The sequence below is a fragment of the Halichoerus grypus genome, chromosome 1, assembly GCF_964656455.1.
Source record: "Halichoerus grypus chromosome 1, mHalGry1.hap1.1, whole genome shotgun sequence".
Lineage (NCBI taxonomy): Eukaryota > Metazoa > Chordata > Mammalia > Carnivora > Phocidae > Halichoerus > Halichoerus grypus.
Window position 1 is genome coordinate 210303990 of NC_135712.1, and position 20804 is coordinate 210324793.

Here is a 20804-nt window from a genome sequence, read left to right on the forward strand (position 1 = left end):
AAATACCCTGAAATTGATGTGGTGATGGTCGCACAACTCTGTGAATTACTAAAAAAACATTGAATTATAGGGGCGCCTGGCTGGCTCAGTCGGTGGAGCGTGCGACTCTTGGTCTCAGGGTTGTGAGTTCGAGCCCCACGTTGGGTGTAGAGAATACTTAAAAATTGTAAAAAATTAACAAAAAAACTCACCATTGAATTGTGTATTTTATTTTATTGTATTGTAAAGATTTTATTTTTGAGTAATCTCTACACGCAACGTGGGGCTCGAACTCACAACCCCGAGACCAAGAGTCGCACGCTCCACCGAATGAGCCAGCCAGGCGCCCGAATTGTATATTTGAAATGGGTGTATTTTATGGTATGTGAATGTGTCACAGTAAAGCTGTTATTATAAAACAAACAAACAAAAACCCTCATGCCCAAGCCTGACTTTATGGCTCCCAAAACTAAAAACTTAAACTCTCTGGCCATTTACAGAAAACGACCTCTGACTTAAGTGACCGCCCTCAACTGCAGACGGTAGATTCGGGAGCGCAAAGGTCTGGATTTAAGATGCTGGGTGTGTGACCCTGAGCAAGTCCACTCAGCTCCTCCGTACTCCTGGCCAAAAAAGGAGACACTAACAGACCCCACCTGGTCGGGTCACTGAGAGGTTCAAACGGATGGTTGCAAAGGACTCAGGGTTGTGTCTGGGACAGGGAAAGGGCTCAGTCAAACCCAAGGAGGTGATGCGACTCAACTGCTTAAAGTCACACGGTCAAGGGGAGAACTGTGCGCAGGTGGATTCAAGCCCTGGCCGGCGCCTCTCCCGGCAGGAGCAGACCCCAGCCCTTCTGGGGATGGAGATCCACCCCAAAGTAGTTACGGGCATGGCTTAGAGTGGGGGCTGGCCAACGCCAGCCTGCTGCTTGTTTTTGTAAAAAAAAAGTTTCATTGGCACACAACCATACCCATTATACAAGGTGGTTTCGAGCTACAACAGCAGAGTTAAGTATGTGCAACAGAGGCCATCCGGCTGGGAAGCCGGGTATGTTCGGTATCTGGCCCTTGACAGAAAAAAACAGTTGCCAACCCTCGGATTAGAACATCAGATAGTCTTGGGTTTGAATCCTGACTTTATTCTTATGGATCCTGGACAAAAAAATTCTGGCTGCCTCCGGACCAAGCTCACTGGGTTGTTCTGAGGATTTATTGCATTTCACTGGTCCTGAGAGGCATATTATTTTCACATTTTGGCATTTCTGAAATTGCAATGCAGCTTAGAAGCAACACCAACTCAGAATTGGCAGCATCTTTTTTTTTTTTTTTTTTAGCAGTCCATAAAAATCATGGGGCCGCTTATCATGCCTTAGACGTGGTAAAATACGATAAATGAGTTAAGACCATGTGTGCACAGCGCTTCATACGTGCGAGACACACAGTGACCCCTCAGGACAGCTTGGCTCCTTTTTTGTTCTTCTTAGATGCCCTATCTTGGGAATCTCTGTGTTCACCCACCACCCCGCACGGTGTCTGGTAGTAAACGGAAAGTTCCTTATTAAGATCTTAAGTGATTTCTCCCCAGACTCAGAGAACTCTGTCTAAAGTGAAATGGGTCTCCTGTCATGTCAGGGGGGACACAAATGCACGCAGCCATCATTCATCTTGTCGGACGGAGCTGAAATGTGAGAAGCAATGGGAGAAACTGAGGAAATAAATAAGTTTGCAGACTGGAATTTCTCACCCGTCTCCCTGGAAAGTTATAAATCAAGGCATGGAGTCCTAATGACAACGTAGCTAATAGGAGAAGTATTTGGGCCAGAATTTAAGAAGAGGGAGGGGGTACCAGCGACAGCTCTGAGGTACGTACCCGAGCATCAGGGGGTCTTACCTCATCACCATAGCGCCGGTAACTCACTTCATACAGCACGATCAGACCGTTGGGTTCCTTTGGCTCCTGCCACATCAAGTGAACGACATTGTTCTCGAAGATTTCGTGGGTCACGGGGCCAACAATGTCATCTGCCTTGGCTGTAAAGAGCAGTGCTTAGAGGCCGGCACCTGGCCCCTGGATCAAATACCACCTCCACCACCTACCAGCCGAGCAACCAACCTCAAGCTGCTCGCGTAACTTTCCCACAAGGAAAATGGACACGTAAAACTCACTTCTTCATAGGACTGTCTACATACCTATCTATCCATCTATCCATTTATCTCATATCCCATTGGTTCTGTTTCTCTGGAGAACCCTGATTAATACCATCCATATATGTATTTCTTAATTTTAGTTTATATTTCTCATGGCTTATGTGTCTTTACTAAAGTTCATAAACTGGCTACGTAGGACTCGTGTAATCAAACAATAATACCGGCATATATGGATGGCCCCTAAGGGCATTCTGCTCAGGGAAATCAGTCAGACAGAGAAAGACAAATCGTGTATGATCTCACTGATATGTGGAATCTAAAAACGCGGAACTCACAGGTAACAGACAGTAGAATGGTGGTTACCTGGGGCCGGGAAGGGCTGGAGGGGGCGGGGGTAATGCAAAGATACTAACTTCCAGCTTGGAAGACGAAGAAGCTGTAGCGATCTATCGCACAGCATGCTGACTAGAGTTAATAATACTTTACACTTGGAAGGTGCTCAGAGAGTGGATCTTAAGCGTTCTCGCTACAGAAAAAGGAACAGTCACCACATATCGTGACGGAGGTGGCCCAGCCAACGCCATGGTGGTAATCACACTGCAATACGTGCGCGTATTAACCGACACGCTGTACACCTTAGATGTACACAATGTTATATGTCAGCTGGGATCTCAGTGAGGCCGGCCGCAAATAAAAATAAGAAACGACAAAGGCAGGTAAGTTCAAGTACACATCTACGCTGCCTAACGGGCGGAGGGCTGGCCCTTGGTCCGCCCGGGTCTCCTGGCACCGCGACGGGGCCACCCACCTTCAGGCATGGTCCTGGCGCTCACGTAGGCCGCCACGCTGCACCTCTCCTCGGGGGAGTCTTGGTTGCAAGCCTGCAGCTCGATGCGGTAGCCAGTGAAGTGGCGCAGCCCAGAGATGACCAGGGATTCTTTGTTCACCACTTTCTCGAAGGGCTTGTGCTCCTCCAGGCTCGTGGGCGCGCTGGTCGAGGTGTTGGGGAAACCCGGAACCGTGGGCGCGGCCGCCGTCACGTTGGCAACGTCCCCGAGGGCCCGGCGTTTCCGCGATGGCCTGTCACGACAGCAGGACACACACGGTCATGCGGTCGCCGTCTTTAAGACAAAAACGATGCTGGAGAATAAAAGGCTCAGAATCAAAGACTGGTGCGGTGGGGATGCAAGGAGGCACACAGATTAAATGCAGGTTGCCCGGAATTACAACCCAGAGCAGCTCCCCAGGACGCCCTCGAGGGGAGGGGGCTCCAGGACCATCGGCAGGGGACACACACCAATATTCCCCTCAACATGCTTGATTTCAGGTTGTCGTATTGCAGATTAATCGGCCACCCCGGGTCAGCGTTAAAGACAAAATGCCTAAAGCATGTCAGAGTCTAGCTTTTCACGAGCCCAGCATCCCAAACCAGCATCATCTGTCTAAACAGGTAAAATGCATCTCCTAATTCTTATGACCATATAGGGCATCTGCATCATAGTAGTGACTAAATTTCAGTTCTTGGGTTAAAAAAAAAATCTTACCACTCAGGTTGGTAAGGGTAACTCAAAAAAAAAAAAAAATGCAGTCGACACACATTTCCCCCCAATTAAGAAGAAATTAAGAAATAAATGCAATAGCCTAAAAACTTATAAACACGCAAACACAAAAAGCAGAGAGAAAATTTAAATGACTCATCGTTCCACTGCCCTCTGTTTCCTGGAGGCAATTTTTTTTCCTAGAAATATTATGTGTAGGTATGAGGACCAAGCTAGCTTTGTAATCCTTTGTTTGCTTGTTCTGTTGGAAATATTCACCAAAGAGCTTCCTTAAAACGTAACGCCTTAAGTACTTAGCACAGAATTTATGTTTTGTCTTTTTCAATGTGAAGCTTTTCCCTCCCAGTTACAAAAGGAAACATGCTCACTGCAGAAAACTTGGAAAACTGGAAAATATTCATTTTAATGCACGAACCATAAATTACCAACCATCCTCCTATTTTATTTAATGCAGACATACCTCATTTTATTGCGCTTGGCTCTATTGTGCTTTGCGGATCCTGCATTTTTACAAACCAAAGGTTTGTGGCCGCCCCACATCGGCCAAATCTACCAGCACCGTTTTCCAGCAGCATTTCCTCACTGTGTGTCTCTGGGTCACATTTTTGGGGATTCTCACGCTATTTCAAACTTTCTCATTATTATCATTATTTGTTACAGCTATCTGTGATCGGTGAGTATGACTCACTGAAAGCCCCGATGATGGTCTGCATTTCGGAGCAGTATTTTTTAAGGTGTGTATACTGGTTTGTTAGACGTAATGCTATGGCACACCTCGTAGACTACAGTCTGGTTCCAACAGAACATTCACACACACTGGGAAAGCAAAAACTTCAGGCGACCTGCTTTATTGCGATATCCGTCTTACAACAGTGGGTCTGCAACCGAGCCCACAGGACCTCTGAAGGTGTCTGCATAAGAGTATCCCCAGGGTTTTTTGCTCTTATAAATATCGCTTTGATCATTGTCCGATTGTCTTATTAGATCCTAAAACTAGACCCTTAGAAGGGAAAATGCTAAGCTGTGCCTGTTCATCCATACGGTGAAACTGCTCTGCGGGACCTTTCTACTGACCGGGGGCTCTCACCAGCAGCCCCTGAAACTGCACCTCAGGGTAACCTCATCAGTACTCGGGGTTTTTTGGGTTTTGTTTGTTTGCAGATTTTCAGCCCAAAAGATTAACTGAAAAACAAGGCACTGTTGCTTTGTTTGCATCTCTTAAGCCCATTCCGTGTGAGCTTGTCTTTCCTTCCTTGGTCCCTTGTGTTTCTCAAGGGAAGTGTCCATCTTTCTCCTCTGTTTCTATGATGTTCTAGTGCTTTCCTCACTGTTCCTACTGCTGCCCTGTTTATTCACCAAGGATATTAACACTGTTATCAACACTACTGCCAGTGAGTTTTCTATAAATGATTCAAAACAGTCTTTCACATGTATCTGGACAATCTTGGAGCTCAGCAGACGTTTATACTTTTTCCTATACAGTTAATTCTCCATGGGGTTACCAAGGTGGTATGGCAATTACGAAAGGGATCGTCTCCTCTGTGTTCTATTCTAACTATTGCTAGTATATCACCGGGCTTTTTGTTTATTTGTATTGTACCTTCTTTCCCAAACTCTCTTCTAAGAGTTTCATAGTTGATACCCTCGGGTTTCCAAGGAACACACTAGAAAAAGAGTCGGCACACTTTTCCTGTCGATGGTAGGAAGTAAATATTTTGGATTTTGCAGGGCCTGTGTCACCAAGTACTTGTCTCTACTCAACTTTCGATGGGCTTTACAACTATTGTAGCTTGAAAGCAGGCGTACACAAAATATAAACAAATGGGAGTGGTTGCATTCCGATAAAACTTCATTGAGCAAAAAAATGGGCAGCAGGTTGTCCCGCCTGTTAACACCACAGCACGTCTACCCTTGCACTGGGCTATCTGCGAATATCAATGACATTATTTCACACAATCCATTCTTTGCTATTCTAATTTCTATTTTGTGTCTTATTGCATTGGCTAGATACCCAGGAAAATGTTAATTAGTAACGAAGACACTGGGCTTCCTTCTCAATGTAACAGGGACAGTTTAAATACAACGTTAGCTTGGCTGTTGGTTTCATCTAGGTAATATTTATTTACCTTGTAGCAGAAGTATTCTACTCCCGCTTTTCTAAAAGGCCTCTTTTTTGCTCATTTCCCTAAATTAGGAATTTTAATTAATACTGTCTCATGAGATTATCATATGATTTTCCTTACTGGGCCCCTGATGAATTATCGTTATCTCCTGATCGTAAACCATCCTTGTACTTCTGAGTGAAACAATATTGTCAGCACACTGTTTCATTTAGGACGTTTGGATCTAAAGTCTCATTTTAGCTGGTCCTGGGGTTTCTGTCAATATAGCATCTACATCAAGTTCTGCTAAGGGACGTTATGTTAGTTTCATAAAATGACCTGGAAAGATTTCCATAGATTTCTATGCTCAGAAAAGTTTCTATATCACAGAGTTTGAAATAACTCATCTATAAAATTCTCTGGGCCCAGGGCCTTTTTGGGACGTAATTTTTACTCATTTACCAAAGTTATTAGAATATTTAATTTTTTCTGCTTCATCTTGAATCAGATCAAATTAAAACCTTCCTCCTCACCGAAAGCTTCAAATTAAATAACACAAGACTGTCCAGCGAATTCAACATTAAAATCTTTCTTCGACCCTAGTTTCAGATCACCTGCTTTACTTCTAGTTATTTGTGGTTTTCATCCTTATATTTGCAAGTTCAACGATTTCCCCTCCCTCACAATACATTTCTATTTTTACCTCTTTAGGTTGTTTTCTTAACTAGCAAAATCATTTAATTTTGCATCAAAGCATCAAAGCCCAGCTTTGGTGATATTCTACAAATTTAAGGTACATGATATTCTCATTCCCACTCTTTTCCAAATGGACTTTAATGAAAGTCTCCACATCTGCTTCTCCCAAAAGGTATCAAAGCAATCAACTTTAAATCACCAGGGAGCACTTTTCTGTTCAAATGTTTGAAGTCAATTTTTAGTTTCTACTGCACTGTAGTCAGAAGAAAAACCCTACATGGGCAGGGGACATGCATTAAGATTTTTTGTTTGGTCTTTTCATCTGCAAGACCAGTGACGTTCTTGGACGGAAACCAAAGACAGACCCATGTTAGCAAGATTCAGAACATTTCCATCCAGGCATAAATGGGCCTTTTCCCAAATGACCACGACACTGGTGCCTCAGGAAAAACTACTGAGAAATGGGTGTCCAAACATGAAAACTGGAACATGAAAAGGTCTCATCAAACAAGCCGAATGTATATGCGGTCACCCCCCTCCCCCGCTATCTGTCGTTTGGGGTTCCCACATTCTCCGCTGCCTACACACCCCACAATCTCATACCAAACCAGTGGTCCTCAACCAGGGGCGAGTCTGCCCCTCCCCCCACCATGGGGGAACATCTGACGTGTCTGGGGACATTTTTGGTTGTCACTACTTGGGGGAACACGTAAGCTACTGGCATTGTGAGACCAGAGACGCCGCTCAACATCCTACCATGCACAGGGCGGGCCCCACATCTGAGAATGATCTGGCCCTAAATGTCAAACGTCTGGGATTTGAGAAACCCCGATGTGGATGGACCCAAGCCGCAAATGTCTAGGCCTTTCTTTTCTGCAGGTTATATTCCAAATGGCCACTAGAGGTCAGATCAGGGCCACACAAATAGGCCTGAAAAATCAAGAAGCAAATCCTCTGCTGAGAGAGTAGCATCCCTCCACGTGGCCCTGACCTGCCTTTGCAAGCTCCCCTCTGGCTCCTCCCAGGGGCCCGTGATTCATCCCAAGGCCTTCCTTTCCCCAGCCTCTCTCTGCCTGTCCTCTCCTCCAGGACAAGCCCCCTTGGAGCTTCAAGACACAAATCAAAGGAAAGCGCGCCTGTCCTCAGTGGAGTTCAGCGACACGGCATGCCTTTGCTCACACGCCTGCAGCCCCGCACCTGCCACCCCAAATAAAAACATTCTGTTCGCAGATCAGGCTCCCCCCACGACCTGCTGCATGTGCCTCAGACTGTGGGGTCCAGGCGTAGTCCGGCCCACACCGTAGGTGCCGATAAACAAATGTTTAAATAAATGTTCAGCGGGTGAACGCGGGGGGGGAAATGCGTGGCATCTAAGAGGTGCCTGGAAAGTACCCCCTTCTGTCCTATTTTTTTTCTTAAGTAAACTCTGCCCCCGACGTGGGGCTCGAACTCCTGACCCAGAGATCAAGAGTCACATGCTCCACCGACTGAGCCAGCCAGGCGCCCCTTGATTCTACATTTTAGTAAGAGTGTGTTAGTGCAGATTTGTGCCCAGATCCCATCTGAGGGTGAAGGCAGTTCCCGTATGAATTCGTGAAGGCTCCAGTATCTGCAGAGCAGCCCATCACATGCATTAAGGCCACGGAAGCCTCTGGAGTCTCAAAGGCACACAGCATGCTTCCTGCCCTGCCTGGCCCGCCGGCCCTGCGCTGAGCAGCCCCCAGCGGCCACGCAGACCTCCTGCAGGTGAGTCGTACCTAGTGTCCTCAGCACCAGGGCTTGAAGAGGATTTTCTGTGAAAACAAAACCAACCACTTTGAGGACAGACAGAACTCGTTCAGACAGACCTCTGGCTTCCGACACCCTGGAAGCCACATTCCCTCCGAGCGGCCCAAGGGTGCCCTGCCCTTGACTGTGGACCACGTCTCCCACCCCCCAAATCACATCATCTCCATCAGATGCAGAGAACACAGCGGGGGCGGGGGGAGAATCAGAGAAAATACCCTCCCTTCCCCCGAGACCTGGCCAGCTGGGGTATCCCCCTCAGATGCCAAACTTGACTACATTTAAACATCACAACTGACTCGGCCGTTTCCTTAAGTCCAGTAGCATTTTGTTTTTAACGGGTAAAACAGTAACTGCCCCCCACCCTCCATGCCTGGGCTCTGACATTTAGCGCTCTTTTGGACTCAGGGTCGGGGGGAAAAAAACGCAAGAAAGAATTTTTTTTTTTTTTAAATGTCACACATCGATGGTTCTGGGAAAACGTCTATTCTTAAGGGAAGCGATGATAGGCATTTGAAGGAACCCATTTTAAAATCTTATTTTATCCCAATGTCACCCTTTGGGGTTTCGATCCACTTTGGAGACAGCGCATTGCATCAGACATTGCTGGGGGGCCCGTCTGCTGAGGGCGGTAAGGGGGCGGGATAGGAGGCGTCTCACAACCCACACCCCTCACCAGCAGCCGGATCCGGGGTCGGATCCCTCGCCAGCTCAGAAACACTGGCTCTGGACCCATGAAAGGGAGGTGACAGCTACGTCAGTGGGTTACTCTAAAGACTCATGAACTAATAGGACGCAGACAGCGCTGGGGTGTCGGGTGAGTGGAGGCAGGGATGTGGCTCATCATCCTACACAGGACGGCCCCACAGCAGAGGATGAGCTGGTTCCAAACGTCCACAGGGTCAAGGCTGTGAAGCCTGGGTGACTCACGTGCTCTCACGGTCCTAAGAAACAAGAACTATTATTATCTGCACATGGCAGATAAGTAAACTGAGGCATCGAGAGACACGTGCCGTTTACCTGAGCGTCTCTGCCTCTGGGAGAGGCAACGACAGAGGAGTGGCCTGGGGTCGTCTTCACTGCAAACCCTCTCAGAGCCCGTGTACATCAGCACATCCCTTCCCTCCTAAAGGAAACTCAACAGATTTAAACAGGAGAAGCCTCCCGGTTTTGAAGATGCAGTAGAAATTTCCAGAAGGACAAGAAGGTTGGCGAGATGAACACAGAGAATGCTCTGAGCTTGAGACTTCAAGGTAAATCAAGCATGGGGCCAGGTAGGCCTTCCTCAGGGTGTGCCGCAAAATCTAATGGAGCTCGTTTAAGAACGCAGACGGAGGCCCCAGGCTGGGATAAAGAGTTTGGGCCACGTGGGAAAGCAAATGTTGAGGGTTTGCGGGGTTTTTTTGTTTTTTGTTATTTTTTTTTTACCTTGTCCCCGTTTGGAGTGCTTATTTGCTCTTCCTGGTAAGGTTCCTATTGAATCTCCTCCTTTACCCGCCCACCCCCTGGCTCCCCTCTTCATCTTGTTCCCCTAATGACCCCCCCCTCCACATAGAGCCAAGGAACAGTCCTGACCTGGGGACGAACACCACATTGTGCAGGTAATCCTCAAAGGTCTTCCTAAAAGAGGACTCCTCCAGCTCCTTGAGGATCTGAGAGTCCGTCTTGGGGCAGGAGCAACATTCGCCGGCAGACTCCTCGTATTCACTCTGGTTGTGCTTCTGGGAGCCCTCGGCCTCGAACGGCGGAGACCAGGTCCGGGAGGGCAGCTTCAACCCTAGAGACAGGCAGAGCAGGTGGCCTCAGATCCTCCCCGAGCCCACAACATGCACGCCGCCAAGGGGGTCTTCTCGGAGGGGCTGGGCACATGGGACACCTGTGCATGTCAGGGTGTTCCAGAAACTAGAAGACACCATAACCCCATTGGACTGGAGACTAAGGTAACCAGGTATGTCTTGGCCCCATGGAACCTACAATCTAGTGGCTGGGAATTGGGGGGGCTACATAAGAAACATAAACACATATACCATGGGTCAGCTCGCAGGATGAACATCAGAGGATGTGTGGGGCTGATGCTTTTTACGAGGTGGTCTCAGAGAAAGTGACTGCTGAGCAGTCCCGAATGAAGGAAAGGAATGAGCTACGCACACATCTTGGTGTAAAGCAGTTCAGACGGAGCAAAAAGCAAGTGCAAAGTCCCTGAGGCAGGAATTTCCCTGGCATGCCAAAAGTCACCAAGAACCCCAAGTAATGAGCAGGACAGAATGAGGGACAGGACGGTGGGAGGTGGGATTAGAGAAAGGCTGAGGGGGCAGGTGACAGTTGTATGAATGAATCAATCAGCCAGCCAACCATATAAAGTAACGGGAGGCCATATAAAGGGTCCGACCTACAGACCCAATGGTTACAAATTAAAGAATCTACAGTTCACTCAGGAATCCAGAAATCAGTAGAGCAGTGGTTCTTCCCCGGGGTCGGGGGTGGGGGAGGGGTGATTCTGCACCGTCCCCCACCCCCCGGACACTGGGCAAGATATTCTGGCTGTGAGGAATCCTGGGGGGTGGAGGAGATTCTGGCACCTGGGGGGTGAGGCCGGGGGTGCTGCTCACTGTCCGGCAAGGCACAGGACAGCCCCGCCGCAGAGAATGATCTGGCCCCAAATGTCAACAGTGCTGAGGTGGAGAAACTCTGGACTAACGACACGAGGGGAGATGGGGGAAGACATTTTTCAAAAACACAAAGTTGTTTTTTAAGTGCCGAAGCTGGCCGTGTCGCGACCCCCGAGTCCAATCCCAGGGACACCTGTCATCCATCGTGCAGGCCACACACATGCTTCGGGTGCGACTGTGAGGATGAATGCTACTCTCATCGGGCAAAATTCACGAAGGCCCCTGGGATTCACCTTTCCCGCCACCAGCCCTTGCACTGGGAGCCTCCTAGGGGCTACTGAGCATTTTTTTTCCTCTCCCCTTGAATGGGTCCTGGAGACAATGGGCTCTAAGTACCTTCCCGGGAATGGTGAGTATCCACTCAGAAGCCCAAGTATTTATACAGCTGTGAATGGCTACAAGGATCTCTTAAAAACACTTCTAACATTTATTAATAGACACAGACTAACCTGGCTGGGTTAACCATTACAGGGACTGGTCATGGCATAATGGGTGGAAGAAAAAGGTCGGGTTTCCTTCGTGTGGGAGGATCCTAAGAATTTTTTGGAGAGGAAAGGACCTTTTGATCAGGCCACACACAGTTCTTCACTCCTGTTACCCTCTCTGGCCCCCACCGCAGGGCACATAGTGTCCCATGGTTTTTCTGTGACTACACAGTGAAAGTATAGGTAATGGGGCACATAGGACAGTCCCATCCACAGAGACAGAGAGGAGACGGTGGGAGCCGGGGGTGGGTGGGGGGTGGGGAGTCCATCTTCATGGGGACAGAGTCTCAGTTTGGGGAGATGGAAAGTTCTGGAGACGGAGGGTGGGGATGGCTGCACGACAGTGTGAGCGTGCTTCGTGCCACTGAGCTGTGCACTTAAAAATGATTAAGATAGTCAATTTTATGTTATATATATTTCACCACAATTTTTAAAAATGCAGTTGGTAACGCCGTATTCTAGAACTGAAATATGCTAAGGGAGTCGAACTTAAATGTTCCCACACACACAATACAAGTGATGGATGTATGAACTCACTCACTACCTGGGAGAAATCCCTTTACAGCATACAGGTATATCAAAATCATCCCGATGGGCACTTTCAATATCTTACAGTTTTACCTTTCAATATCTTATAATTCAACCATATTTCAATAAAGCTTGGGGGGAAAAATACCCTACTGGTGATACTAATGGGAAACCACTCCCAGTCATAGTGAGTAAGCTTATTTATTTTGCGTACGTTTTTCAAATTGTGGTAAAATACACGTAACATAAAATTTACCATCTTAATCATTTCTAAGTGCACAGCTCAGTGGCATTAGGTACATTCACACTGTTGTGCAACCATCCCCACCATCCATCTCCAGAACTTTCTCATCTCCCCGAACTGAGACTCTGTCCCCATGAAACACTGACTCCCCTCCCGCTCCCCAACCCCTGGCTCCCACCATCTACCTTCTGCCTCTGTGGACGGGACTCCTCTGGGGACCTCCTATGGGTGGAATCCTACCATATCTGTCCTTAGTAAGTTTATTTATCAATTCCACAAACTTTGCGATCATTACAAAGTAAGCCATGTGTAAATAGCCACATTGTAATGATAGATTTAGACTTCCAGAATTGAAGTTGTTACTCTTTAAAAAAAAAAAAGGGAAGCACCGAGGGCTGTTGCTGGTGGTGGTTCAAGCTGGTGGTTTCAGTTACTCGAATGCAGGGCCAACAGCTCACAGCTAAGCTGAGGCCTGTGCTTGCTCTTGAGTTATATAAAGCATCTGAGGAGATAAATCACGTTTGCAAGCCTCAGCTCAGGCAGGGAATGAGGTCACAGGCATACATATAGCACATGATCTTAGAGCTGGGACAGCTCCCGGAGATCATCTGGCCTCCTGCCCCTTCTCCCGAAAAGGTGGCGGCCGGTGACAAGCCCGGTGACTTGCCCAAAGCCCTACAGCAGGTCAGACGTCCGGCCAAGAGTCGCCCGCAGGCTCGAGGCCTCCCGCCACGCCTCACCAGCAGTCCCTGAGCCTTTGCCTCCAAGGTCAAGGGCTGAGGAAATCGCTCACTCAAAACAATCTAAAGAAAAATAAATACGGACAAACATAAAGCACAAACGAACAACACCAAAAAAAAAAAAAACTAAAGGAAAAAAAATGACATCTGTTTCTCTGGTTTGATGGGGTTTTTTTAAAATCCAGCTTTAAAATTTTAAACTAATTTATACAAACTAGATTGAGGCTCAGATAATTTTCTGTTTTCCTGCAAATGGATGAAGGCTGTTAAGTAAACAAGATTAAAGACGGGGCGGCGGGGAGGAGAATCATCTCTAGCATAAATTTTTCATGGAAAGCACAGAAGGGAACGCATTACCGCTCCTGGCTACCTCCACTCTTAAAACGTTAAGGGTCTAAATGTAGGGGCTAAAACTCTTCCCTGACTTTGTCATTAACCTCTCGACTCCTAGCTTAGCCCCCAAATTCAGCAGGTTAACAGAGCTGCATCCCCACAGCGGGGAAGGGGGAAGGGGAGAAAATTTCAGATGGAAATGGTGCCAAGACATGGAACTATCTGGTTTTGACACGAGTCTTCAGAGTGTCATGAGGCGGTGATGTTTAGAAATGGGTCTGCGTGGTTTGGTACAAGATGGTGTGTGTGGGCACGTGCCCCCACACTTACACTGGGAAGCCAGCATGGAGTGGGGGGGAGATGCTTGCCTGGAAGCAGGACAAAGCGGATCATCTGCTCCCACACCCACCTCCACTCACCTTTGAGGCAGTAATCCAGCTCATACAGCTCACTGTCTTCTACCTGCCTCTCCCAGAAAACCAGGTAGTGTGTGATGTTGCCATTGGGATCAGAGGGAGGCTTCCACTTCAGAATAATCTGGGACGAGGAGTTAGAAACGGAGATTGGATCCAGGGGGACGGAAGGGTCTGCAAAGGAGAAAGGGAAAACAGGTGCACCATGAGCAGGGGGCGGGGACTGGCTGTCGGGCGGGCGTAAGAAGGAACACACCGGGGGGCGCCTGGGTGGCTCAGTCGTTAAGCGTCTGCCTTCAGCTCAGGTCATGATCCCGGAGTCCCGGGATCGAGCCCCGCATCGGGCTCCCTGCTCAGCGGGAAGCCTGCTTCTCCCTCTCCCACTCCCCCTGCTTGGGTTCCCTCTCTCGCTGTGTCTCTCTCTGTCAAATAAATAAATAAAATCTTTAAAAAAAAAAAAAAAGAAGAAGAAGGAACACACCGGTTAGAGAGATCATGGGGATGTTTGCTGCAGTGTTATTTAAGAGCAGAGAAAACTGGAGACACGTGGAAAGCTCACCGGGCAAGCGCACGGGGTACCAAATTACAGTCCATTCATACCACAGATTACACAGCCATTCGTTCATTCATTTATGCAGCACACATTTATACATAGAAAGCTCCAACTGTGTGGCGAGCTGTCTCGGTTCCAGGCACTGGAAAGACGCTGGGGAAAGGAAGGATAGTGGGAAGAGATAAATACACTCACATTTTCCAGGTAACATTCGGCCCAAATTGAACCCAGTCACGGGGTAACTTTCAGCACTGGGATGCCAGTCATCCGTATCACTGAGACGACACCTCATCTAACACCCCCCAAAACACACCACCTTTGGGCTCCACAAAACCTGCCCCTCAAGAATGCAGGTGGCTGAGGGGGTCAATGGGGGGGGTGAGGCTCTCAAGGCAGAGGGCATCATGCGTACAAAGATCCAGAAGCTAGAAGCTTCCAGAAACTGTGGAGTCCTCTGGTGTTGCTGGAGGATACAAGAAGAGGGGGGCACTAGCCAAAAAAGCTGGGGCTGGCTCATAATGTCTGGACTATATCCCATGGGACAGGGTTTCTCACCCTCAGTACTACAGACATTTAGGGCCAGATAGTTCTTTGTCGTGGGGGTCTGCCCCGTGCATCGCCAGATGCTGAGCAGCATATAATGCCGGTAAGCCCCACGTCCACCGTCACGACAACCAAAACGGTCTCCAGACATCACCAAAGGTCTGCAGGGGGGCAGAATCACCCCAGGGCTGAGAACCTCCACAACAGGAGAAGGACTTAGGCTTTATGAAAATACAAATACCACTAAATTGCTAGGAAATAGTCCAGCACCACCCCCCCACCGACTAAAAAAAAATGAAGGGGGAAGGGGGCACAGAGATGAAATAAAAATAGCAAAACATTATCGATGAAGCTGGGAGATGGTCCATGGGGCTCATTTTTCTACTTTTGTGAATATCTGAAAATTTTCCAGAATGGGAGGGAACAGAGTAGCTTGTTGTTACTGCTTTGTCTTTTGAAATTATAAACTTGGGCACCCGGCTCTTTCAGAAGCCAAGAGCCACATCAAAGAGCACTTCCTACAACATCACCGTGTCAACCGTTCAAGGCAAGATGTCCATTTCACGTAAGAAACACTTACTAGTGGCATCTGTCTGCACATAGATGATGTCGCTCTTGGCCCCGTACGTGCGGCGTTCATCAGAAAAGGTGACCAAGGTCTTGACGAAGATGGCATACTGGGTCCAGGGCTTGAGACCCCGCATCAGCCACCCTGGGTGGTTCTGCGACTTGGGGTCATTGGACCGCAGAGGCGGGTCAATGTCCACCACCGTCCAGCTGTTGGAGCCGCACGCGTCCTGCCCATCGAACTCGGTCACGTTCTGATAAGGGCTTTCAAGACAAAGCAGAAGGTGGTTATCATGCCATGACTCTCGCTCTGAGGATGGAGAGTTGCAGCAGGGAAGGTGACATCCTACAGGGTTGTCTCCTGTTCACCAACAATCTTATGCCACAAGGAAAAATGACACAGATCCCAAAGAGAAGGGACCCCTTCCCTTATAGCTCAATTTTCCGACTATATCAGTAGTGATGATGATGTTACCAACTACCTCACTACTTATTGGTAAGAATACAGGAGAGGGGCGCCTGGGTGGCTCAGTCCATTAAGCATCCGACTGACTCTTGATTTCAGCTCAGGTCATGATCTCAGGGTTGTGAGATGGAGTCTCGCATCACGCTCTACACTCAGCATGGAGTCTGCTTAAGATTCTCTCTCCCGGGGCACCTGGGTGGCTCAGATGGTTAAGCGTCTGCCTTTGGCTCAGGTCATGATCCCAGGGTCCTGGGATCGAGCCCCGCATCGGGCTCCTGGCTCAGCGAGGAGCCTGCTTCTTCCTCTCCCTCTGCCTCTCTCCCTGCTCATGCTTTCTCTCTCTCTCTCTCTCTGTATCTCTGTGTCTCAAATGAATAAATAAAATCTTTAAAAAAAAAAAAAGATTCTCTCTCCCTCTCCCTCTGCCCCTCCCCCATTCCCTATGCACGTGCCTACTCTCTCTCTCAAATAAATAAATAAATAAAATCTTAAAAAAAAAAAAGACTGCATGAGAGATTATCTGCTACTTCTCGGCACACAGTCGGAGCATAATAAATCTTCAAAGATGGAGCAATTATTAATATGAATACTATCACAACTTCCATCATCTCCCTTTAAAACTCCTGATCTCAGGGTTGTAAGTTCAAGCCCCACGTTGGGTATAGAGATTACTTAAAAATAAAATCTTTAAAAAACTTTTTTTCAGCACAGTCGTATAGACTCTTGAACAACATGGCCCCAACTTCGTGGATCCACTCACGTGTGGATTTTTTACAGTACAGGACTGTAAATGCATTTTCCCTCCCTTATGATTCTTTTTTTTATCTTTTTTTAAGATTTTATTTATTTATTTGAGAAAGAGAGAGAGAGCGAGAGAGAGCATGAGCAGGGGAGGGGCAGAGGGAGAGGGAGAATCAGACTCGCCGCGGAGCAAGGAGCCCAACGTGGGACTCGATCCCAGGACCCTGAGATCATGACCTGAGCCGAAGGCAGACGCTTAACCGACTGAGCCACCCAGATGCCGCCCCCTTACGACTTTCTTAATAACATTTTCTTTTTTCTAGCTGACTTTCTTGTAAGAATACAGTCTATAACACATATAACATACAAAATTCGTGTTAATCAACAGCTTATGTCATCAGTAAGGATTCCGGTCAATAGCAGGCTATTAGTAGCTAAGTTTTCGGGGAGTCAAAAATTATATGTGGATTTTTGACCAGGGGAGGTGGTCAGCACCCCTAACTTTGGCATTGTTCAAGGGTCAACTGTACTCAAAACGACCAGGTGTTGTTTAATGGGGACAGTTTTAGTTTGGGAAGATGAGAAAGTTCTAGAGATGGATGCTGTGATAGTTGCACAACACTGTGAATGTGCTTAATGCCACTGAGCTGCGCGCAGAAACACAGTTCCAGTGGCCAATTTTATGTCGTGTATGTTTTGCCACAATTCTTTAAATGTTGGAGAAAATACAAAATCGATACGAAAATCAATCTTTAAAAACCCACTAAGCAGACTGAGCAGATTTTGTTAAGGATATCTTGCTGAGATATGTGGACATGAGGCAAAATGGAATATTGCTGTAGGAAACTCACCAAAAGAAACTTGTCTGTTTCAATTTCTGGTTTTGACAAACGGGGGTGTTACTAACCTCACATGCCATCAGCCTGTGAGATGGTATAAAAGGGCTTATGATAGCTATTCCCAAGGAAGAGAGAGACAGAGGAGTCTCCGAGGGGAACCTCCGAACACACCCAACCCGCATATCTCTTTATCTTCTACTTACGCCTCTTTGTAGAAAAGCATGAACCCCAGGAGGTCTCGGAAGTCAGGGGGCCAGTACGGCTCCCATTTCAGCAAGATCTTGTCATACGATGTCCGAATGTAAGAAAATTTAAGGAGTTCATTTTCACCTAAGGAAAGTTTAAAAACAATAACAATATCAGTATTAAAACCTTGCTCCAGCGCAGCCCGGAACAGGTGATCCTACATCCCCAAGAGCACCGGTGAGAAGGGAGATGTCAATCTGCTATTCCCTGGATGGGTCGCATTCCCACACGCCTTCTGCCGGGGTTCGGGGGCAAAAGCTGGTCACGTGAGTTGGCCCCTTCCATCAGCCAGTGACTTGGCCAGAGGCTCAACAGTAAGTAGCACCAACTCAAGAAGGACACCGGGCCAATAATTATTGGGAAGAGTGATTTTTCAAGAGTAACGCTTGTCCTGGCACAATGTTGTCATACACGTGGGCTTTCGAGGTTACGTGTCGCAAGACGTAACTCCAGTGCTAAGTGAACACATGCGGAGGGAGTTTAGAGAGCGTAGAGAGCGAGCGGGTGGTGGAGAGACAATGCCTTAGAAAGAGTGGACTGCAAGCCCTCCCTTAAGCTCCACCCCAGCCTTGCTCTCTCCCTCCCCTGAATTCCCACGCTCGGCTGCAAGGACCGAACTCCCCCTGAGGGTATCATGGAAGCCTTGGTGCGTCAAGCCTCAGATGTCCCTTCGGGAGAGAACCTGTCAGAGGAGTGTAGTCAGCCAGCAGCCCCCAGCTCTATAGCAGCTCCAGGACCTGCTAGAGCATTGGAGCCAAGACCATCTATAAGGAAGAATCGAATCATTCATTCATTCATTCATTCAATGTGGATGTGGCATCTTCCAGTATCAGGCACTGTATCTCTGTAATCACAAAGCTAAGATACACCTGTCCTCGGTATTTCAGAAATAGAACTCTACGAGACATAGAGTTGTTTTAGCTCATTGGGGGGGCAATGACACTTCCACCCTACCCCCAAGGGCCAGTGCAGTTCTCGAGGAGGAGGGCGGCCACCTTATCTGGTCCATGGGCTGGAAGGACCAGGACATCCCCACTTACAAGACGCCTGGTCCCCATTGGTCTTCAGGGCAATGTCGTTCCTCTCCTGGCGCCCCTTGGTTCCTGAAACTTCCTCCATCTTGTGAATTTCTGACAAGCAGAGTTTGGGATTGTAGTGGAAGAAGAGTTTCCCCTGAGTGATGGTGAGGTTGTGTTTGCTCCAGTCCCAGAGCTGCCTTAGGTTCTGGTTGTCCAAGGCGTAGAAAGAGTAGTTCCTACGGAAACATACACAAACCTAGTCATTCGCTGCCTTGCCACCTCCAACGCCAAGATGGCGGGGCCATGGCTGGAGTTGTGACCCTGAGGAGCACAAAAATGGACAGAACCTGGGTCCTTGACAGCATTGTTGGACAGCCCTCCTCAGACTTGTCGCTCGTGAGTCCATCTCCATCTACAGGAAACACAGCTAGTCCGGCTTTCTGTTGTTTTACTGACCCAGAGTCAGCAGACCTCGAGGGGAGGGGATCTGAGAAATGAGGATGGACAGCTGGGGCAAGGAAAGGAGTTCCATTTTGTACATGTAGCATTTGAGGCTTCTGGGGGTCACCCCGCTAGAGACAGGCTTGAGGGTAAGCCAGGGCTGGAGCTCTACGCACACGTAGATCGTTAGAGAGACAGCCAAGGCTGGGAACCCAGCACGCCAACTCTCAAAGGCAGGTGGAGTAAAGGGGCCTGGGAGGGAGATGAGGAGGCAGGGAGAGTATCCCCAAGAAGCAGAATCCTGTGGGCCAGAGATGAGAATTTCAGCAGGGAGTAGGTGCAGTCAATGTCAAAGGGGACCAGGAGCTGAGAAGGTACAGGGCACAGCACTCCCAGGTCCCAGTCACGGCAGCACTCCAACTCATAACAAAGCCCAAAGCACGCTTGGAGGGCACAAAGTCTGGGCTGAACCCCTTGAGATTTCCCAACAGTGACTGTATCAGTTTCCCTGGCTAGGTCTCTCGACACGTCCCAGCACATTCCTTTCTCTCCAGGCACTGTCCCCTAACAGATTCTTTGGGGGGCTTTAAAAACCCCTAAGTTCTGGGCACCTGGGTGGCTCAGTCAGTTGAGCATCTGCCTTCAGCTCGGGTCGTGGTCCTGAAGTCCCGGGATCGAGTCCCGCATCAGGCTCCCTGCTCAGCAGGGAGTCTGCTTCTCCCTCTGCCCCTCTCATGCTTTCTCTCTCTCTCTCATTCCCTCTCTCAAATAAATAAATTAATTAAATTAAATTCATTTAAAAAATAAATAAAAACCCCTAAGTTCCATCACTATAAGTATAGTTAGTGATACTGTATCACATATTTAAAAGCCGCTAAGAAAGTAGATCTTAAAAAAGTTCTGGGTGGCTCAGTCGGTTGGGCGTCTGCCTTCAGCTCAGATCATGATCTCAGGGTCCTGCGATCGAGCCCCGCATCGGGCTCCCTGCTCAGCAGGGACTCCGCTTCTCCCTCTCCCCACCCCCACTCACGCTCTCTCTTGTTATCTCTTTCTCAAATAAATAAATACAATCTTAAAAAAGAAAGTTCTCAACACAAGAAAAAAATTTTCTAACTGTATATGGTGATGGTTGTTAACTAGACCTACCGTGGTGATCATTTTGCATATATACAAATATAGAATCATTATGTTGTACACCTGAAACTAATATAATATTACATGTCAACTGCACCTCAATAAAAAAAAATCTAAGTTTTTCTCCCCCCACTCCCCCACCACCGCCTCCAGTTTTATTGAGATATAACTGATTTATAACAGTATTCGTTTCAGGCTTCCAACATTATGATTTGCTATTTGTAGATATCATGAAATGATCACCACCATAAGTTCAGTTCACATCCATCACCTCACATGATTTAAAAAAAAAAATTGTTTCTTGCGACAAGAACTTTTAAGATTTATGCTCTTGGGGCACCAAGAATAAATAAAATCTTAAAAAAAATAAGATTTACACTCTTAGCAAATTTCATGTGTAATTCAGTATTGTTAACTACGTGGGTACATCACATCTCCAGGACTTACTTATTTTATGACTGAAAGTCCATACCTTTTGACCCGTCGCACCTGTTTCTCCCACCCTCTACTCCCGCCTCTGGCAACCACCAATCTATTCTCTGTATCTCAAAGCGTGTTTTTGTTGTTTTGTT

General features: G+C 47.7%; 1 protein-coding gene across 4 annotated transcripts in view; it reads right to left on the reverse strand.

The window, feature by feature from the left end:
* INSR (insulin receptor) overlaps positions 1-20804 on the reverse strand; it is a 125702-nt gene that overhangs the window by 21787 nt on the left and 83111 nt on the right. For 2 of the 4 annotated variants that reach the window (XM_078055985.1, XM_078055982.1), the window contains exons 6-13: positions 18679-18893; positions 17596-17722; positions 15360-15610; positions 13690-13857; positions 9847-10048; positions 8244-8279; positions 2938-3209; positions 1873-2012 (exon numbers count right to left, since the gene is read on the reverse strand). In XM_078055985.1, the coding sequence (XP_077912111.1) occupies positions 1873-2012; positions 2938-3209; positions 8244-8279; positions 9847-10048; positions 13690-13857; positions 15360-15610; positions 17596-17722; positions 18679-18893 (1411 nt within the window). The remainder of the gene's footprint in view (positions 1-1872; positions 2013-2937; positions 3210-8243; positions 8280-9846; positions 10049-13689; positions 13858-15359; positions 15611-17595; positions 17723-18678; positions 18894-20804) is intronic. The other 2 variants (XM_078055994.1, XM_078055989.1) reach the window with 1 other exon arrangement.